Below are 18,059 nucleotides of genomic sequence, written 5' to 3'. Positions count from 1 at the left end.
TTTATGCCGGTCTTCCTCAGCCTGAAGCTTCTCCCAAGCTCTCCTTGAACAGGCTTGTGGGTTGGACATGTCCCCAGGGATAGGCAGGGAAATGCAGGGCAGCAGCTCCTTCCTGGTCCTGGTTGTAGGACTGTGGGAGCCTTCTGGGAAGGCTGAGGGAAACAGGGTGTGTGACAAAGCTGGTTGGGGTTGGTGGAGGCAACTTCAAGCACTTCCAACACTCGTGCTGCTGGCTCTGCCACATCAGGTGTCCCAGGAGTGGGTGCTGAGGTTACTGAGCACAGGTCCTCTGCTGTGACACTGAGGAGCAGGAGCATGGTGGTGTTTAGTGCATGTGCTCATAATGGGCCCAGTTCTGTGCCAGCTTTTTCTTTACAGTTACAGCAAAGGGGGCACTTCATGCACCGGGACACCCAATCTCTAAATGTCCCTTCCATTTCTTCAGCACAGAATGAGCTCAAAGATCCTGTGAGTCTGGAGGATGCTGCCCAGAGCAGCCCAAGTGGCACTTTGTCCTGCTTGCAAGTGGTCTCACAAGGAGCATCCCTGTGTGTTTGTACAGCAGCCTCTCCCTAGCTTCTCCAGACAAGGTCATGCAGGCTGTCAAGTTCAGGTTTCAGCTCCAGGATGAGTGACAGAGCCCTTTCATCTCCAGTGTCACAACATTTCAACCTGCATCAGGGGCTGCTGTGATGCCTGCCAGGCTCACAGGCATTTTCTTAAAGCTTTTGCAAGAGAAATTGGTAAAGTGTTGTGAGGGTCTCTAGGCCTGCCCTGCAGGTGATACAGGCAGATCTCATGGGATTTAGAGAATTGACTGAATTGGGGAAACTCATGGTCCTTGATCAGCCCAAGGGAGAAAGCAGAGCTACAGAGAAGCCTCAGGTGGTGGTAGGAGGACGATCCGAAGAGACCAAACCAGACTATACAAACACCAGCAGCTTGATGTTTTGAGGAGGAAAAAAAAAAAAAAAAGAAAAAGAAAAGGCTGTATTTGGCATTCTTGAAGCAATCTGAAAAACTGAATTCCAACCTGTGCCAGCAAATCACCTATGAAGAAACCAGCATGTTTAGGGACACGGCAAATCACAATGGTGGCTTTGTAACTCTTAATTATCCAGCACACCAATTTCTTCCAAAATGAGAAATGAGTGTAAGTGTGGTAGTGGCTGTGAAGTCTCACTGAAGGCAAGAGTTACAGCTGGAATACGGATGTTTAAAACAGTTCATCGGTCAGCCGCAGATCAGCCGCAGCACTTCTACTGCCCTTCCCTCAGGGTTTAACACTGCTGCTGCTGCTGCTGCTGCTGCTGCTGCTGAGCACCCTGTGTGGAACAGAGTGGTGGATCTTTACAACCACTTGTGGCTGGAAGCTGGGCTCTGGGGGTGCTTGGCCCCCTTGCAGGAGAGAGAAGCTTGATGGTCAGACAGCATCCCACAGCTCAAGAGCTGGAGCCTCCTACAGCTGAGAGTCAGGGAAGTGAGCAGCTCTTTTTTAGAAAATAACTTCAGTGTGCCAAACAACTTAGTAACAGAGAATATAACATCAGATGATAATCTGTTAATTCCATTTTGTACTGGTTTTAGAGTCCAGTCTTACTCTGGACATGCCCCCGGCCCTGCTACCTCTCACTCTTTGCAGGGACAATGAGCTGATGGCTGTTGTTGGTTATCCACCCAACCCCACCATCTGCTCCTGAGCTCTCAGGAGTTACAGCTCTGAGCTTTGGCACAGCACAGTGTCAGCAGCACTGTCAGTTTCTTCTGCATCTGAAACTGATGATGTGGTCTTTCCTTTTCTTTCGCCCTAAGCAATGCCTTTGAGAGAATAGGGACTTGCAAGGAAAGCAACACATCTTCTTAACTTGCTGGAGTGGAGGCTGCAGAGCAAGTGGAGCAGGACAGAGCATCATGAGACATGTAGGGCCCTGGGACAGCTCTGCTCAGCCTGGAAATGCAGCAGAAGTGATTCGTAGCCCTGAGCCCATAAAGTGAACCCTTCCTTTACTTGTGCTTTGAAGGATTTTTGCCCTCTGAAATTGCATTTTCTTGCCACGTGATTAATATGACTTTAAAAATAATAAAGAAAAGTACACAGGAGACATTATTTGATTTTCTCATCTACTGCAAATAGGTTTCTGGATCCATCATGCAGAGACACCACAAAAATACTTTGGAGACTTTAAGCACCTGGCCAAAGGAACCAGCAGCTCTGGGCTGTGCAGATCATCAGCCAAGGAAACCTCACCTTGGACCATTGATCCATCTCTTTCCACCAGAGATGTGATCATCCACTCAGATTCCTCTCTGCTGAAGCTCCAAGCACTGATTTAATGCAAAGTAGCTAGGACAGTTCAAACAGTGTAATTCAGAAAAAATTATGTATTTCCATGTGGATAATGCAAGGGCTCAGCTGAACTGGAGGCAATGGGAGCACCTGGGCCAGCACTGCCCCAGCCTGAATTCTAACAAGAAGGCAACAGAGGTACTCAGTGTCCAGCAGCAGATCAGAAAAATGCAATTTTTGCACTCACTAGAATACTTCTTAACCATTCTATTCTAAATTCTATTCTGTTCTATTTACCCCTGCAGTATCCAGAGCAAGGCCACACTAACAATTATGCAATGGAAGACAAATAAATATGGAGGAGTACCTAAGAGGAGACTAGGTCCACTGGCACAATGTCTAAGTCCAAAATTTGCTACTATAAATGAGTGATGTGTCTTAACCCCAGAGCCTTTTTTCTTGGTAAGCAAAAGGAAGGGAAAGAGCCTAGTAAGTACAAATTACTACATTAAAAACAAACTGATAATCTATAATCATACATGTTTATGTATGGTCCCACATGACACCCTTCTCTCTCAATTGGAGAGATGTGTATTTGATGGCTGGTCTGTTCAGGGGACAAGGAATTGGCTGGATTGGTGCAGCCAGAGGTTTGTGGTCAGTGCCTAATGTCCAGGTGGAGGCTGGTGGTGGGTGATGTCCCTGACAGCTCTGTCCTGGGACTGGTGCTCTTTAACATCTTGACAGCACCCTCAGCAAGTTGGCATGTTGCACCATGCTGGGTGGTTCAGCTGACATACCTGGAGGATAGCAGGCCATCCAGAGAGAAGTTCAACAAGTCCAGGTGCAAGGTAGGTCACAGCAATCTTAGACATGAGTACAGACCAGGAGAACTTATTGAAAGAAGCCCTAGGGAGATCTGGGGTTTCTTGTGGTTGAAAAGCTGGACACCAGTCAACAACGCGGCCTCATGGCCCAGAAAGCCACTTGTATCCTGCCTGTGGCCAGCAGGGCGAGGGAGGGGATCCTGCCCTTGTGAGACCCCCACCTGCAATGCTGCTGCATCCAGCTCAGGGCTCCTCAGCTCGAGAAAGATGTTGACCTGTATGAGCAGGTCCAGTGGGTCACAGAGATGATCAGAGGGCTGGAGCACCTCCCCTGTGAAGACAGCCTGAGAGAGTTGGGTTTGTTCAGCCTGGAGAAGAGAGGCTCCCAGGAGGCCTTACAGCACCTTCTAGGATCTTGGGGATTACAGAAAGGAGGGAATTGGACTCTTTGTATGGGCAGAAAGGACAAGGGGCAGTGTTTTGAACTAAAAGAAAATAGGTTTAGATTAGATGTTAGGAAGAAATTCTTCACTGTGACAGTGTGAGGCACCAGAACAGGTTGCCCAGGGAAGCTGTGGATACCCCATTCCTGGTGATGTCCAAGGCCAGGCTGACCAGGTCCCGTGAAAGGTGTCTCTGCCCATGGCACAGATGGGACTGGATGATCTCTGAGGTCCCTTCTAAACCAAACCTTTCTATGATTCTATTTTTGAACCTGTTCCAGTTTACTCAAAGTGAGCAGTTTTGTTGCAGGTTTTGTGCAGGTAGGAACACAAAGCTGTCTATAACTCACTACTAACTGCTCTAGAGATTTTTTTTTTATGAAACAAAACCAGCCCATCAATGAGGAAAATGAATCTTTATTTTTTTTTCTCTAAAAGCAGAATCCATGTACACGTGTTTTTTGTATGGTTTAGAGGTGGTTTTAAGATGTGAATTGTCACATCACAGAAACAATACAGAATAACCAGTGATGGAATGAAGAGCCAGTTTGACAATTGCTTTATCAAGTAGCCCAAACATTATTTTTAGTTAATGGTTTTGCCACAGTGGACTTCAGGACAATATTAAAATCTCACCTACTCAACACAAATACAGAGATAATGACTGGGAAAAGAGCTACAAAATAAAATTATTGCTGCTGTATCTGCATTGTTTCCTTGCAGAATACTCTACTGTATGCTGGGAAAGCAGTTCTTAAATTTCAGTTTCATTAAGAATGTCATTTAGATAAATAAAAAGTAATGAACCAGCCAATCTCACATGGTTAATTTATCTGAGACCAAAAGAAAATGGGTTGTTCTACAAAAAAAAAAGCAGAGAGGTTTTGTTTTATAAGGCAAAGAGTAGATTGTTATACTTTGAAAAAGAGAGGATGGATGTGCTTAAACATCTAAGTAAATTTGGTTTGTAGGTGTTCCCAAAGCCTGCAAAGGGCAATCCTGGCCGAATGACCTGTCAGCACCAGTGAGATCTCCCCTGTGCTTGGGAGGAGGCAGCTCTCCAGCTGCGCTCCTCAAGGTCCAGCCCAGCTGCTCTTACACACACGCCAGTCCGACTCAGGTCTTCTCTCACACCACTAAACCAGCCCACACCTCTGCTTCTGCTGAAGTCAGGTGTAGGTGTGGTGTTTGGGCCCTCCCATGGCTATTGAGTGTGAGAGGCAACGAGAACTATTGCAATCATTTGGCTTAAAGGGTAGACAGAGCCATAAACACTCAAGTTATGACAACCCTTTAAGACCTGAAAATGGAAGGTGGAAAATTATTTCAAGCACACTGATAACTATGAACCACACATGGTATTTGGTAGTGCCTCTATAAACATCTGTGAGAGACTCGATGTGCACCAGCACGTTTCCCTGTACTGCAGGGCAAGGAAAACCCAGCACTCTGCAGGATGCTTCCCATGCAAATGTACATTTCCCGTGTGATTGGGTGCCTAGGTCAGCAGCTTCTGATGAAACCTTGAGAAATGTATTCTAGAACATCTGAAGATGAAATTTGAACATCTCTCGTGTTACCAAGCAAAAGGTTAGCTGGAAAAACCATTTAATACAGGTGATTGTAGGTTCAGTTACATGATTAGTCTAAACAATGTGCCCAAACATATTTAATTTGAACAAAATTCTTAAACTATGCCTCTCTAAAATTTACAAAGTATATAAAACATGTGATTTGACATTTATAAAACCTCAGCCCTTTTACAGAAAACAAAACAAGGCCATAGAATTTTAAGTTTAAATCTATTGGTTTTTCTTCTCAGCAGTTTTAGTTCCTATGATAAAAAAACTTCAACAAACAGCATTCCACCATGGCCTTATAATGCAAGGAATAAATTAGCAAGTCACACTGTAAATAAAAATAAATAATTTCTAGGGTTTTTTTTTAATGGTCTTTTTAATTGCACAGTATTTTTAATTTTCAGTAGCAATAAAAAGTCAGTTGGGTATTTTTCTAAATGCTCCAGAGAGCAGGAAAGCATTGTGTCTCATTTTTCAAGCTCCACCCTTTGAAAATACCTTGGTCAAAGCATCAACTGATAAAGCTGGTAAATGTTTTGGTAGTCGCTTACTGTGGCAAGATGCTGCAGTATCTCTCCCCCAAGGCATTCAGTCCTCCAGCACGCACCCTGCTGGGGCAAACGCCCCCAGTGTCCCCTTCCAAGTGAGGTACTCTGGTTTACACTGGCAGCTTTGATGTTTTTGGGAAGGTGTTCACCATTAGCTACAATTTTCACAGCAGAAGTTCATCAACATCTCGGCTACAGTCCGCACCCGCTGAGGCTGCAGGAGTCTCCTTCGAGGGCTTCCCCAGCCCGGCACGCCTTCTCTTTTTGGGGCGTCACACGAACACATCAGGCTTTTGGCTCTCCCCAGAGCTACTCTGCAATGGAGGACCAAGCTACAATTCAGACATACCAAAGAAAATGGGACACCTGGAAAGGTATGATCTTACCTCAGACCATTAGCAGTATCTTAAACCCACTTGCCAAATATATGTGTGTATATATACAGATATATATATATATATACAGATATATATATATATATATATATTACACATATTTGAAAAAGTAAAAAACAACAAAGTGATTAATACTGTCATAGCCTGGGTATATTTAGCTCAAAGTTAGTTATCTACAGGACATACTTAAAAACTCTTAAATATTTGCAACATGTTGTTGTATTGAAAACAGTTGTGGGGAGATGCCTAATGTATGTGCATTAAAAATACTGTGTATCTATATACTGTTACTGATGCAGTTATAACAGCTTGGGATTTTATCTAAAAATACAGAGTTTCCGCTTAGTATAAAAACAACTCTCAAGTACTGAAGACAAAGGGAAGTTTTGCCCTCTTCTTAGCTGAGGGACAGCTCTAACTTGAGGGTACTAAATCCTTCATTGCATGTCTGGCACTCAGCTGGGGCCAAGACAGTATCACTGAATTACCTCTGCTGTTTAAGGATCATGGGAGGTTACAGCTCAGTTATTTGCATCAATGCAATTACACAGACAAAGGTAGTATTTGAACAGTATCACTGCATCCATGTTTGTTACTGGTGTACTCTGTAGAAGTTATTAAATGTACAGACTGATCTCATCGTGGAGATGTTCACACACAATTCCTCCATCTGTTACCACAGCAAAACAAAAGGAAGTATCAAGGCAAACATTTTGTCCACAGCAAATTTCCTTTACCCAACATAAGCGAGTCTAAGGGGAACTAGCACATCATTGCACAACGTTAAAATCCACCAAATTACTCCCGCTCTTGTATTTTTAAAGCATTTTCAGTGCTTGGGTGCAAAGCACAGAACCTATCACAAGAACTCCCTAGCGATCACCACCCTTTGAGGATTCAATTCTGCCCTGGCTGTGTGCAGAGGCAATGGACACTGATAACTCAGGCCTGGGCCGTGCAGCTCCTCACACAGATATCCCAGTGGCTAAGCCTGCTGAGCCCCTGCTCTAGGCCAGACTGTGACATGCGCGTGGCAGGAGCATCCTGGTGCCCACACCACAGGAAAAAACACAAAACACTTCTATTACATATGCACATTTCAGTTCAGGCTTAAAGGAATTGAACTTTTGGCAGAAGTCAATACCTACATAAAAAATAAACATAGAAACCCATTAAAACCACAAACACAATAACTGCATTATTAAAACAGCTGCACCTACACTATGGTGTAGTACTTCAGTGTAATTCAGTTTAACCAAATCTTAGCATACAACTAAGATGAGACCCATTTCCCAGTCCAAACCTCAGCGTCAGTGCTGCATCAATCTCTACATTAAAACATGCTCTACGGATGGCGACCAACCAAATCCAGGGAAAAACTGTTGCCACAGGTGAAGAGGTCTTCTCCCTGAACAGACAACGCAGGACAGATGGTGTAGATCCCCTCTGGCCTTGCCACGGGGACAGGCAATGGCAGAACCTGCAGCGCTCCAGCAGTGGAAGCTGCAGGAGCACCACGTCCTGAATTGGTTTGCTGAACATGGTTCAGATTATTGGATATGTCTATAGCACAATGCTCTTTAGAAGCATTTACTGTATACCCAAACCCTACTTGCTGCAACACATGGTGTCACACAAGTAGTGAAAATGTCTTCGTATTCAAAGGTGCTTGGACATCATTTTCAGGCAGCATTTTACCTTTATTTTAGTGAGTTCCCACTACAAAGATTTTAGAAGGAAGAAGATGCCAATAGTCTATTTTTTTTATTTTAGTATGTGAAATTGAGACAGACACCTAAATAAATACCTACTTTTACTTGCCTAGATCTATTCTATGTCTGAAATCTCTAATTTTTAAATAAGGGATAAAATGTTGCCCAAAACACTAGTTATAATTTTACATTTGTATTTCTAATCTACAAATCAAAATAGTTCTCAGTTAAAAAGATACAATTTGTATCAACAGTAAAAGGTACTTTCTGGTTCTTCAGGGCCTTACTTAAAACTCCAGCAAGTGTACCAAAATTATCAGCTGTAATAGTGTAAACGAGTGACATTTTTTTAACACTGAACATCATTGCAATGGATGGAAACCTAAAACTGTCGGCAACTGATCATGTCATGGAAGTACATCTGACATCAATTGCAAAAACTATTTCTATTTTTCATATATATATATATATATATATATATATATATATATATATATATATATATATATATATATATATAAAAGCTTAAGAGGTGCTAGTAAAACCCATGACTTTAAACCAGAAATGTCCCTTACTAATGCTAAAACAGACTTGGCTCGTCTAAGTCTGTTTCTAAAACTACACTATTTGTGGCAAGAATCAGGCCTACACAATGCAAAAAGCGAAAAACTAACTCCAGGAACACATATGGTATCTTCTCTCCCCATACCCCTCCCCTCTCCAGCCAAAAAAGAAAAAAAAAAAGTTTAAGTTATTATTTTGAGCTACAATATCATTACCATAGTGCAGATAATAAATGTTGCATATCCTGAACACACAAAACCTTTTCAGGCCAGCCTTGATAAATAGCAAGAAAAATCAAACAGTATCTTAAATACAAAACTTGCATTGAGATAATTAAATTCATTTAAAAACAGGTAAATACTTTATGAAAAGCATATTTTATCCAGTACAGTTGTGCAGCAATACAAAGGAAAAACATATAAAACAACTAAACAGGGCCCTGTGATTTCAGGTCCCCATCTACTGACCAGAGATACACAGAGCAGGGCAACAACACACGGGAACTGAAACAGGGCGGCCTGGCTTGGGGTGGCTCTGAGCATTTGCAGTTTCCCTTAGCTTCCAAGGGGGCTGCAAATTCTCAGTACCTCTGAAAATCAGGCAATAAGGCTTTTAACATATCCATAAATAAGTACAAAAAAAAAAATCTTTTCCTCCTCTGTTTGCATCTGATCTTACTAATTGACTTCATCAACAAAAATGTGTAACTATTTAAGCAAAACAAAGAAAGCAACGAAAAGTGCCATACTATAAATTACCAATATATTGTTACCCATTTCACTGTTAACTGGTAACTTAATTATTTGTTTCAAAAAATGAAGTCAGTGCTGTAGGAAATCTTTGTTTTCTACAAACAGGTGATTACAGCACAAAAAAGCTCACAAAAACAAACAAACATACAAGAGACATACTCGTGGCGGTTTAAAAAGTTCAGAAACTTGGCTTGAAAATTGGCTTGAAAATTGCCTGCCAGAAGTAGCAAAATCCTCATTCTGCAGGTTAATATCTCACAGCCCAAGGATAAGCATCCAGCAAGTTAAAAAACGAAACCAAAAATCCCAACAAAATGTAACAATGATAAGAAAGTGCTGCATATAAACCCCTGATGCACCAAAGATTATAACCAGAGACCACAGATTTTTTTTAATATATATATATATATATATTAATTTAAACTGGAACATCCTCCAGATGTGAAAATAGTCATTTAAAAAATTTCAAACTAGAACACAAAACTTATCTGGTACTTCCAATGCATGGGGCTATACATACAGACTCCATGATACAGTATTTCACACAAACGGATTACTATATAACCTCCCTGCTGAGAAGGAGATCCCAAATGCTATTGTAGCAAACCTCCCTCAGCCTTAGAGCTGAGCTGAAAACTACGAGACACCACAAAGATGCGTCATCTCTCAATAACCTAGCTGAGATTTCTCCACTAAGATGGCAGCAGCGAGCTGCTGAGCGTCCATCACGTGAGGGTTCTTCTTCATCACCATCCTCACGAGATCGGGGGGGAAGATGTTGCAGAGATTAATGTAAACCTTCTCCCGGGTGTCTTGGAGCCTTGGGGGGTCTTGCGGGATTCCACAGTAAGGTACGCGCCAGGGCTGGTCCTGCTGCTCGGGAAGGCTTTGGAAGGCGAACTGCTCGTAGCACGGCTGCGTGGGGTTGCTGGGCAGGGAGTAGGTCTGGCGGTAGCCGTAGGCATCCATCCCGTAACTCTGCCTATCCCAACCTCCCAGCCCTTCCTGGCCAGAGTAAGGCTTCCTGTGTCTTAACGGCGAGTTTTCGTACAAGCGCGAGTCTGAAACGCTGTCTATTCTCGTGGACACCAGGGCTCTCCCCAGATGCAGTGCCTTCGAATGAGACGAGCTCTGAGGTGCGGAGTAGTCGTTCGGACAACTGGAACGAGCACCGACTGCTGGATGCTGCAGATGCACAGCCATATACGGAATGGGAGATTTGTGGTGATGCTTTGGTTCTTCGTGACTATAGCTCTGCACTCGAGGGAGGGGCTCGTGGTAGCTCTGCAGGAAGGGCTGAGCGTTAAGGCGGCCGTGGGGGTGCATGTGCTGGCACTTCAAGTTCTCCTCCAGCTGTGGGTCAGGCGAACTCATGTAAGAGCGGTCGCTGTAACCCACGTAGGAGTCGCTGCTGCCACAGCTGACGCTCCCCTCGCTGCTGCAGTCGGAAGCTACAGAGCTTATCCGATAATCTGTGTCCAAGGAGAAGCGCCTCTCAGGACTACGCGGTCCAGATATGCTGAGATTTGAATACGCACTCAGCATAGAGTAATACCCTACATCCACCGGAGACTCACATTTTGGATACTGGTCATAAGGCATTGGTGTTCCAAGATTTTTGGTTGCCATCATCACTGTAGGATACTGTCCCTGTGGTCTTTGATCCTGAGGTGGGAAGTGAACTCCGGATGGAAGGCCGTTAGTTAAAGGTGCAGTACTTTGGGGTTTTCCAGCAGAGGAACTTGGTATGCTAACTAAAGAAGGTACAGACCTGGTTTCCAATTTGTTTTTGGTGGGAAGCTTTTCCTCCAAGTCTTGATAGACTTGAGTCCTTATACTAGGATCCGATTGCCTCTTTGGAGCAGCACGCTTCAGTTCTGAAGTGCCATCGCTTTTAGTGCTACAGGGAACGCTATTGCTTTTTACCAGTCCTCCTTCACTTGTAGTTTTGGCAGCTGTGCTTCTAGACATGGCACGAAGCTCATCAGCTACGGATCGCTGAGGCTGATTTCCTCTTTCTGGATGATAGTATTTGCATTTGTGTCCATAGGTACATTTCTTCCCTATTAATACAAATAGGGATTTATCAGATTTAACAAACTTCAAACAAAATCTGTTAGCCATCAGATAACAGAAATGCCCCTCATTTGAAGTTTTACTGTTGATTTGAAAGATCTTGCAAACAAGATTGGTTTCGTGCAACACAGGGTGTACTCTAAGAGCTCCTCTCCTGTTTTGTGGAGAAAAAAGAGGCAGTGGTAGAGCCCTGCAGCTGGTGCTCTGGGAATGCAGACCAACACTACCAGCCACATTTTGAGCTGGATGTGGCACTGCCAGGGAGGCTGTACACACCTGCTGTGTTGAGCCAAGGCAATATACAGGGAGAAAACTTAATTGGGAACTCCCACAGCCATAAGGCCAGCAGGTTTCAGCTCAGTCAAGATGCCTGTAGGAATGCTCAGTAGCTAAGCTTCAGATAGCTCAATTAATTCTCTGGAAGAAAGCCTCAATATCTCATGACATTAGAAAAGGGCTTCTGAAACCTGCAGAATTTAAGTGTTGATTTGGATTTATTCTAATGAATGATTAATTAGGTTGCTCCTTTAGTTCAACTAGTAGACAGAAATGTTTTTTAATTAGCACATGAAAAGATTGCTTTAGTTCCTGCCATCAGCTCAGCATTTCAAACCATCTCAGGCTAAGAAACAATGTTAAAACCAATGTTAAAGAGTTTTAAACAGTTTTGGCAGCGTTAAAAGAAAGCAGGATCTTGGTCCCCAGTCCCAGTACATAAAAATTGATGGGTTAAATCAAATTACCATATGGACAGGGTTGCTTCTTATGTTCCGGCACAATAGGCTTCTTCCTAAGAAAATTGTCCAGACTTGGACCATGGCGGCCAAGAGGATCATCAGGAGGCATAAATCTACAAAGAAAGAACAAAGTATTATGGAAGCAAACAAGCCCTTCATACTTGTCATGCAATGACCAAGAATCTCCTAACTATGCTACACCATAACCTGCCATCCAGTAGTTTTTAAATCCCGGAACCAGAAGAGCAGTTTTGGAAGGCCATCTTTCTGCAACAGGTACTGCCTTAGAGGTAGGTCACAGGAGCAGACTGTGTGGACACCTCTAGACTGCTACAGACACCTGTGGTCCAGCTCAGCTGATGTTTTGTGGCAAAGCAGGGCTGCAAATAACACATCCCAAATTCAATAGTAAGGGTGCAATACAGGCCATTCTTAAAACACCACTACTAGCTTTGCAAAACTGTGTTGATGGCCGAGGATTCTTGCATCAGCATTCAGGCACCTCAACACAAGTGCCTGCTTAGGGGAGCACGGAGTCCCTCCCACTACAGCACCAGCAGTAACTGCAGTGGATCTGTAGGGGTACAGTTACTATAGATGGATCTAATCAGACAGCTGAACTACAGACCCCCTGAAGTTCATTCCAGTTTGGGTTCTTCTATGACTCTAGGACTTAGGAGTCTAACCACAGGCACTCAGAAATGTTTGTTCAGTATATCAACAGAGCTGGAATATTACACCATAGCATATATCAAATATACACTGGCATGCACCAAAGAGGAAAAAATAGCATAAAAAGACATAAAAATATTGCTACAAAAACAGTTTCAAGTACTTCTAATCAGAAAACCAAATTTATGCTTGACTATTCCTCCTGTTTTCTTACATACACCTAATGATTTGGGTGTAAGATGAAAAATTTGTACAAATCTTCAAACTGTCCTTTCCTCAATTATTTCAGTGGCACATGTAAAGACAGAATGACTTACTTGTCATTAACAAAAGAATACATTAACAAGCGTTCATCTATGAACTTCTTCCATTCTGGCTTTTCATTAGCTAGATCCCTGTAGTTATCGTTAGAGACAATGATGCCATCTGACTCGAAGGCCAACTTCACTATAAATCGGTCATCGTAGCACACCACCCTTCTCCCTTGCACGCGCCGGGACGGTGTGAACACAAGAATCTTCTCCTTCTCTAATTTACGTAAGATTTCTTGATCTACAAGGAATAAGAATCAAAAGCCAAACAAGAAAGAAAAGAAAAAAGTTTGTTTAACCTCTAAAGATATCAGACTCGAGGAAGAAAATACAAGCATTTAGGACTAAAAATGTCTTATATGTTATAGTCCACATATGACACCTGAACTTATAGTCAGAAGTCAGCTGCCAATACTTTCAAAAAACCCTAAAAACAAATCAAAGCCTCCTGCTCCACACCATTTCTCTAAGACTAACACAGGGGACCTTATTCATTTTCCTGTGGCTCAAAAGAAGAACCATTTTATCAAAATGCCTGTGCAAAACTCCTCTGGCTGAAGGGGTAATTTTAAACACCACTGAATACGAAGGCTATACCCAAGTACAGCCACGATTTTCCCGTAACTGAGATCCTTGGTAGAACCCAGCAGGAAACATCTTTTGAAAGAATTCCAGTAGCTCATATTAATGGGACTGTCTCATCAAAGGCTCTGCCCATCAACAGAAGGGGTACCCACCACAAGGACTAGAAAACCCACATTCTGTCCTCAGGTTCTCCACAAGTATTAATGGCATTCCCCAGAAAGGCATCTGATGTAATTTTGTAACCAACAGCAAAAATGGTGGGGGTTTGTTTTGGTTTAGTTTTTTTGTTAACACTAGTAATAGTTTAGATTGTATCTTTCCTTGAACAGTTTACACATGTATATTTAAGTTCTTATCAAAGCCAGACAGATTTCTCTTCAATCCTTCTAAATAAGCATATTTAGCATTTTATGTAGTTCCTTCTTGTTCTACACAATCTGTCACTCGCATATCCTAAAAGTATTTTATTTTCCCTTTTTTTCTGTGTAGAACCTGGAGTTCCCCAGGAGCTTTGAAAGATGGACCTCAGGCTACAAAGGAAGTTGTATCTAATACTGGGGGACCTATCCCTTATATTGATTCTCCTACCTATCACTCTCCTTGGAGCAGACAAGCTATGAAAGAAAGAGACATGAATTAACTAGGCAACATCTAAAACAGCAGAAGATGTTTGCATAGTGAATATGAGTCACGGCTATTAGCAATGGTTAAGATCTCAACTCAACTGTTTTGTAGCATAAGAAACTTGACAGGGGACATGTTCCATCTGGGAAAAAAAAGATTCCAACATGGAGAAATACAGCATTAATATTACATATAAGCAATATATTTGATACAAGCATTTATTTGCTTAGTAGAAAAAGCAAAAGATTTTAAATGAAATACAACCTTTTTGAGTTCAAACCCCCCGCCCTCAATGAGTGAGAGTGAGATGGAAGGTGATTTTTTTTTTTCCCCTGCTAAGAAAGAATAAAAAAAAAAATCTGCCATGTGATTACTGGTGGGCTCTGGCAAGAAAGATGAGGCTGTTGTTTAGTCCAAGAGGCTTCTCATGAATGCTGACAATCTAGAACCATCCCCATGCTAGTCATCTAGGGCTTTTTCAAAACTCCAGCTGGCCATGTATTTCAGGTGCGTATCTCAGGAAACAGTGTCAGCACCAGGTATTTTACACGCCTGGTAGCACACAGGCTTCCTGCATCCTTAGAGGAAAACAGGAGATGCAATATTTTACAGAAGATACAATAACCTGCTCTGATCTTCCTCCCATTTTCAGGGTCTATGATGACACATGGAAAACTGATTTCTCAGTGCTAGACAATTGACCACTGCTAGACAATTGACCATTGCTAGGTCAATTCTAGCCTTGCTGCTTTCTTGAAACACCTTTTGGGGCATTTAGCCCTACACACACTTCAAGCAGATGTCACAATTAGAAGTGGTCAATTTTTCATTACTTAGCCAATGCTCTTCTCACACCCTAAACAACAGCACAGCAAAAGAGAATGGCTTCAAGAGGAAGGCTCCACACTGCCAGTGCCGACAGGGTAACAGCAGCTTTCCAAATGTTTCCTTGTGTTAACATGCTATATTCTAGTAGCAATCAAGCAAATGGAATGAAGTGTTGAGAGGATCTTTCCAGTTATTTGAAAATGCACATGGCAATCAAAACATGCTTCTTTATTCTTGTAGAAGCTACAGCTTTTAGTCTCAAAAGCTTCCCCTCCTTTAATGGTAGCTGTGCTCTCCTCCCTCCCCCACTGCCAAAAAATTAACAAACCCTTCCTCCTGTCTAAATTCTACGTTTTTTTTTAAACCCCCAATTCCTTTCCATTTCAACTTTTAAGGCAGCTGGAGGATGTCTTTCCAGTCTTCACAAAAAAAGCTATTAGTTTGATGAAGGAATAAATCTTCTACATCAATTTTTTTTTTCTAGATAAACACATTCAAAATTAAAATTTTCAAAAGTTGTCTATTTGCTGATAGTAATGACAAAGAGGGGAACCACTCCCTTTCTGTCTGGATAATTCCCACAACCCAAAGCATGGGCAGTGACAGGCCAGCCTGGCAGAATCTGCTCACCACAAGAAATAATACCCAGCAAATGACTACTTCAAACCTCTTTGCTACTAATGCTGCATGATTTAAAAAAAGGCAATTTACATTCGTCAAGAAGTAAGTAGCAATGGTATGGAAACTTAAGCAGACGATCAGAACAGAACAGGAGGACTTGATGAGAGCATTGCTTTGTCTTTTTCCTGCCTATAGACCACAATGAAATTACTGCACCAAAGATATTTTCTGTTACAGCCTTTCATTGCTGAAGGTTTGCTCATTTGAGCAGTAGCACTCCTGCCAGGCAAAGCACTGAACAAACAAGCAAAGATGGAGCAGCAAAGATGGAGCTTACCTGTTATAAGAGCATCTGGTCTCGACTGTTCTTTCCTCCATGCTGGCACAAACACAGTAACATCCTTGTGGCCTCTTTCCAAAAACCAATCTACTGCCAATTTGATTCCTCGACAAGAAAATACTTCTTTGTTCCCATGGCTGAAACACACACATTAAAATTCTTTATTAGATGACTTTTTCTATTACCATAAATGGAGCTCAGTAAAATGCAGATGTCATAGCTATGCTCTTCACGTGCTCCATGGTTTCTAAAGGCAGCTGGGAGTCTGTCTGAACCTTGCCCAAACACAGCCATCATTTCCAAAACGGTGTGAGAGGGCTGCTAAATCTTCCAAACATATTTATTACCTGTACACAGATTTGACAAGCAAAGAAAAACATAAGTAGGGTTTTTTAAAAATCCTCATAGCGCAACCAAAAGTATGGGGTGTAAGAGGCAGCTCAAAGACTTGGTGAGGGAAAGCAGGAGGTCCAAAATACCAACATGAGAGTGCACTGTGCTTAGGAAATGGTAGCAGAAGAGCATAGGTGTGCACAGCAGCAGGGGAAGGGACAGCAAAGCCAGCTGCTGCAGGAGCTCCACAAGGTCCTGTGTGAACAGGGAATGAGAGAGGAGAAGGCCTCCAAGCCCAAGGGGATGGCAGGCACTCAACAGGACAAATTAGGCAAACTGGAGAGACTGTCCAAAATCAACATGGCAAAACTAAGAATGTGCTTAGTATGTACTTCAGAAGGAGAAATTAACGTGTATTTAAAATGCTGCCTAGAGACAATTAATAGTGATCAGACAAAAGCAAAACAAAATATGTGTCTGTTGTGCAATAACTGTCTGGGGTAAGGCAAGAGACGCAATGATGTCATTTTCTAAAGGCAGACAAGTCCTTGCCCTACTTCCACATCCAGTTTCAGGCATGACATTATAAAAGACATAGATGAAATGGAAAGGATTCAAAAGAAAGTAAAAGGAGACCTATGGGGAAAGGCTGAAGGAAGCACATTTAGCTAATCTGGAAAAAAAAAGCAGCTTCTGGAAGAACAAACCAGTCTTCCATGTATAGGAAGTAACTGAAATGGAAGACAGCAATCAACCAATGGGTGTCCACAGAAAGGTTCTAGGAGCAGGGAGCTGCAGGGTGGTTGCTGTGAGAAAAATTTGGGATTGCCCCATGATGAGAACACCCAGCTCTAGCCAGCTCCACAGTGCAGTAGATGGGAATCAGGGAACACTATGGCATGAGGATGAGGAGCTGCTTCATAAGGAGCAGGTACACCCCCAGAGGGACTTGCACACTAGAGAACAGGAAAAGTGCAAGAAGGAAGGAGCAGCAGAGAAAAACCGTGACATTCTGACCCCAGTCCCCTGCACTGCTCACAGCTACCCTGAAAGGACTGACTGCCACCTGCAGCTGTGACAAGGTGTAAGAGTGATGCTGTGGTGAGGTAGTGAGGAGGACACATATTTGGAGTGAAACAAGACTGAAAAAGGGGAGACAGTCTTTCTCCTAAATATTCTAATGTTTGTCTTTTTTGTCTCCCAACACCTGATTTGGAATTAAATATTTATATTAACTAGCTATAAATTAAATTGAATTCCCCAAGCTGAGTCTGCCTGACATAAAAAATTACATGATGAGTGATCTCCCTGTCATTATTTTGAGCCATGGGTTTTCTTGCTTCTGCTCCTCCTGTTTTCTCTTCCATTCTTTTGGGAGGTGAGCCACAGCCAGCCCACTACAGTCCCACTGGATACGGACAGAAAAGTCCTTAACTAGAGCTAGGAATAGTTAGGTACTATGTTAGCAAAAGCTTTCTCCCTGATCTGTGGGACAGTCTGGCCATGGATTTTGGGATCTCCTCATTGGACACTTTGCAGAACAAGGTAGACAGCTCCTCTGAGGCCCGTCTAAGTTCTCCGTGCACAAGAGACAAGCAACTTTTGCGACATCCCTCCCAACCCTGCAGCTCTGTCTAGCAGGAGAAACACAAGGGCATGGAAAGAAGCCATCACCTTTCACTTGGCTGGCTTGTCATGTACAGCAGGGATGCCACAATCTGCTTTCCAGAAGGGTAAAAGACAATTCTTTGTCTGTGATTAGTGAAGGGGACAATACCATGACATATAGGCATAGGAATTTTAGAAGTCCCTTCCTTCTTGCAT

General features: G+C 42.7%; 1 protein-coding gene across 3 annotated transcripts in view; it reads right to left on the bottom strand.

Annotated features, from left to right (window-relative positions):
• Positions 1-6,160: 6,160 nt before the first annotated feature.
• ZC3H12C (zinc finger CCCH-type containing 12C) overlaps positions 6,161-18,059 on the bottom strand; it is a 42,278-nt gene continuing 30,379 nt past the window's right edge. For 2 of the 3 annotated variants that reach the window (XM_038137257.1, XM_038137249.1), the window contains exons 3-6: positions 15,900-16,039; positions 12,911-13,145; positions 11,928-12,034; positions 6,162-11,171 (exon numbers count right to left, since the gene is read on the bottom strand). In XM_038137257.1, the coding sequence (XP_037993185.1) occupies positions 9,775-11,171; positions 11,928-12,034; positions 12,911-13,145; positions 15,900-16,039 (1,879 nt within the window). In that variant the 3' untranslated portion in view covers positions 6,162-9,774. Of the gene's footprint in view, positions 11,172-11,927; positions 12,035-12,910; positions 13,146-15,899; positions 16,040-18,059 lie in introns of all 3 variants that reach the window. The other variant, XM_038137268.1, reaches the window with a different exon arrangement.

Source organism: Motacilla alba, chromosome 1 (genome assembly GCF_015832195.1).
Source record: "Motacilla alba alba isolate MOTALB_02 chromosome 1, Motacilla_alba_V1.0_pri, whole genome shotgun sequence".
In the NCBI taxonomy this organism is placed as follows: Eukaryota; Metazoa; Chordata; class Aves; order Passeriformes; family Motacillidae; genus Motacilla; species Motacilla alba.
This window is presented reverse-complemented; position numbering and strand designations above follow the sequence as displayed.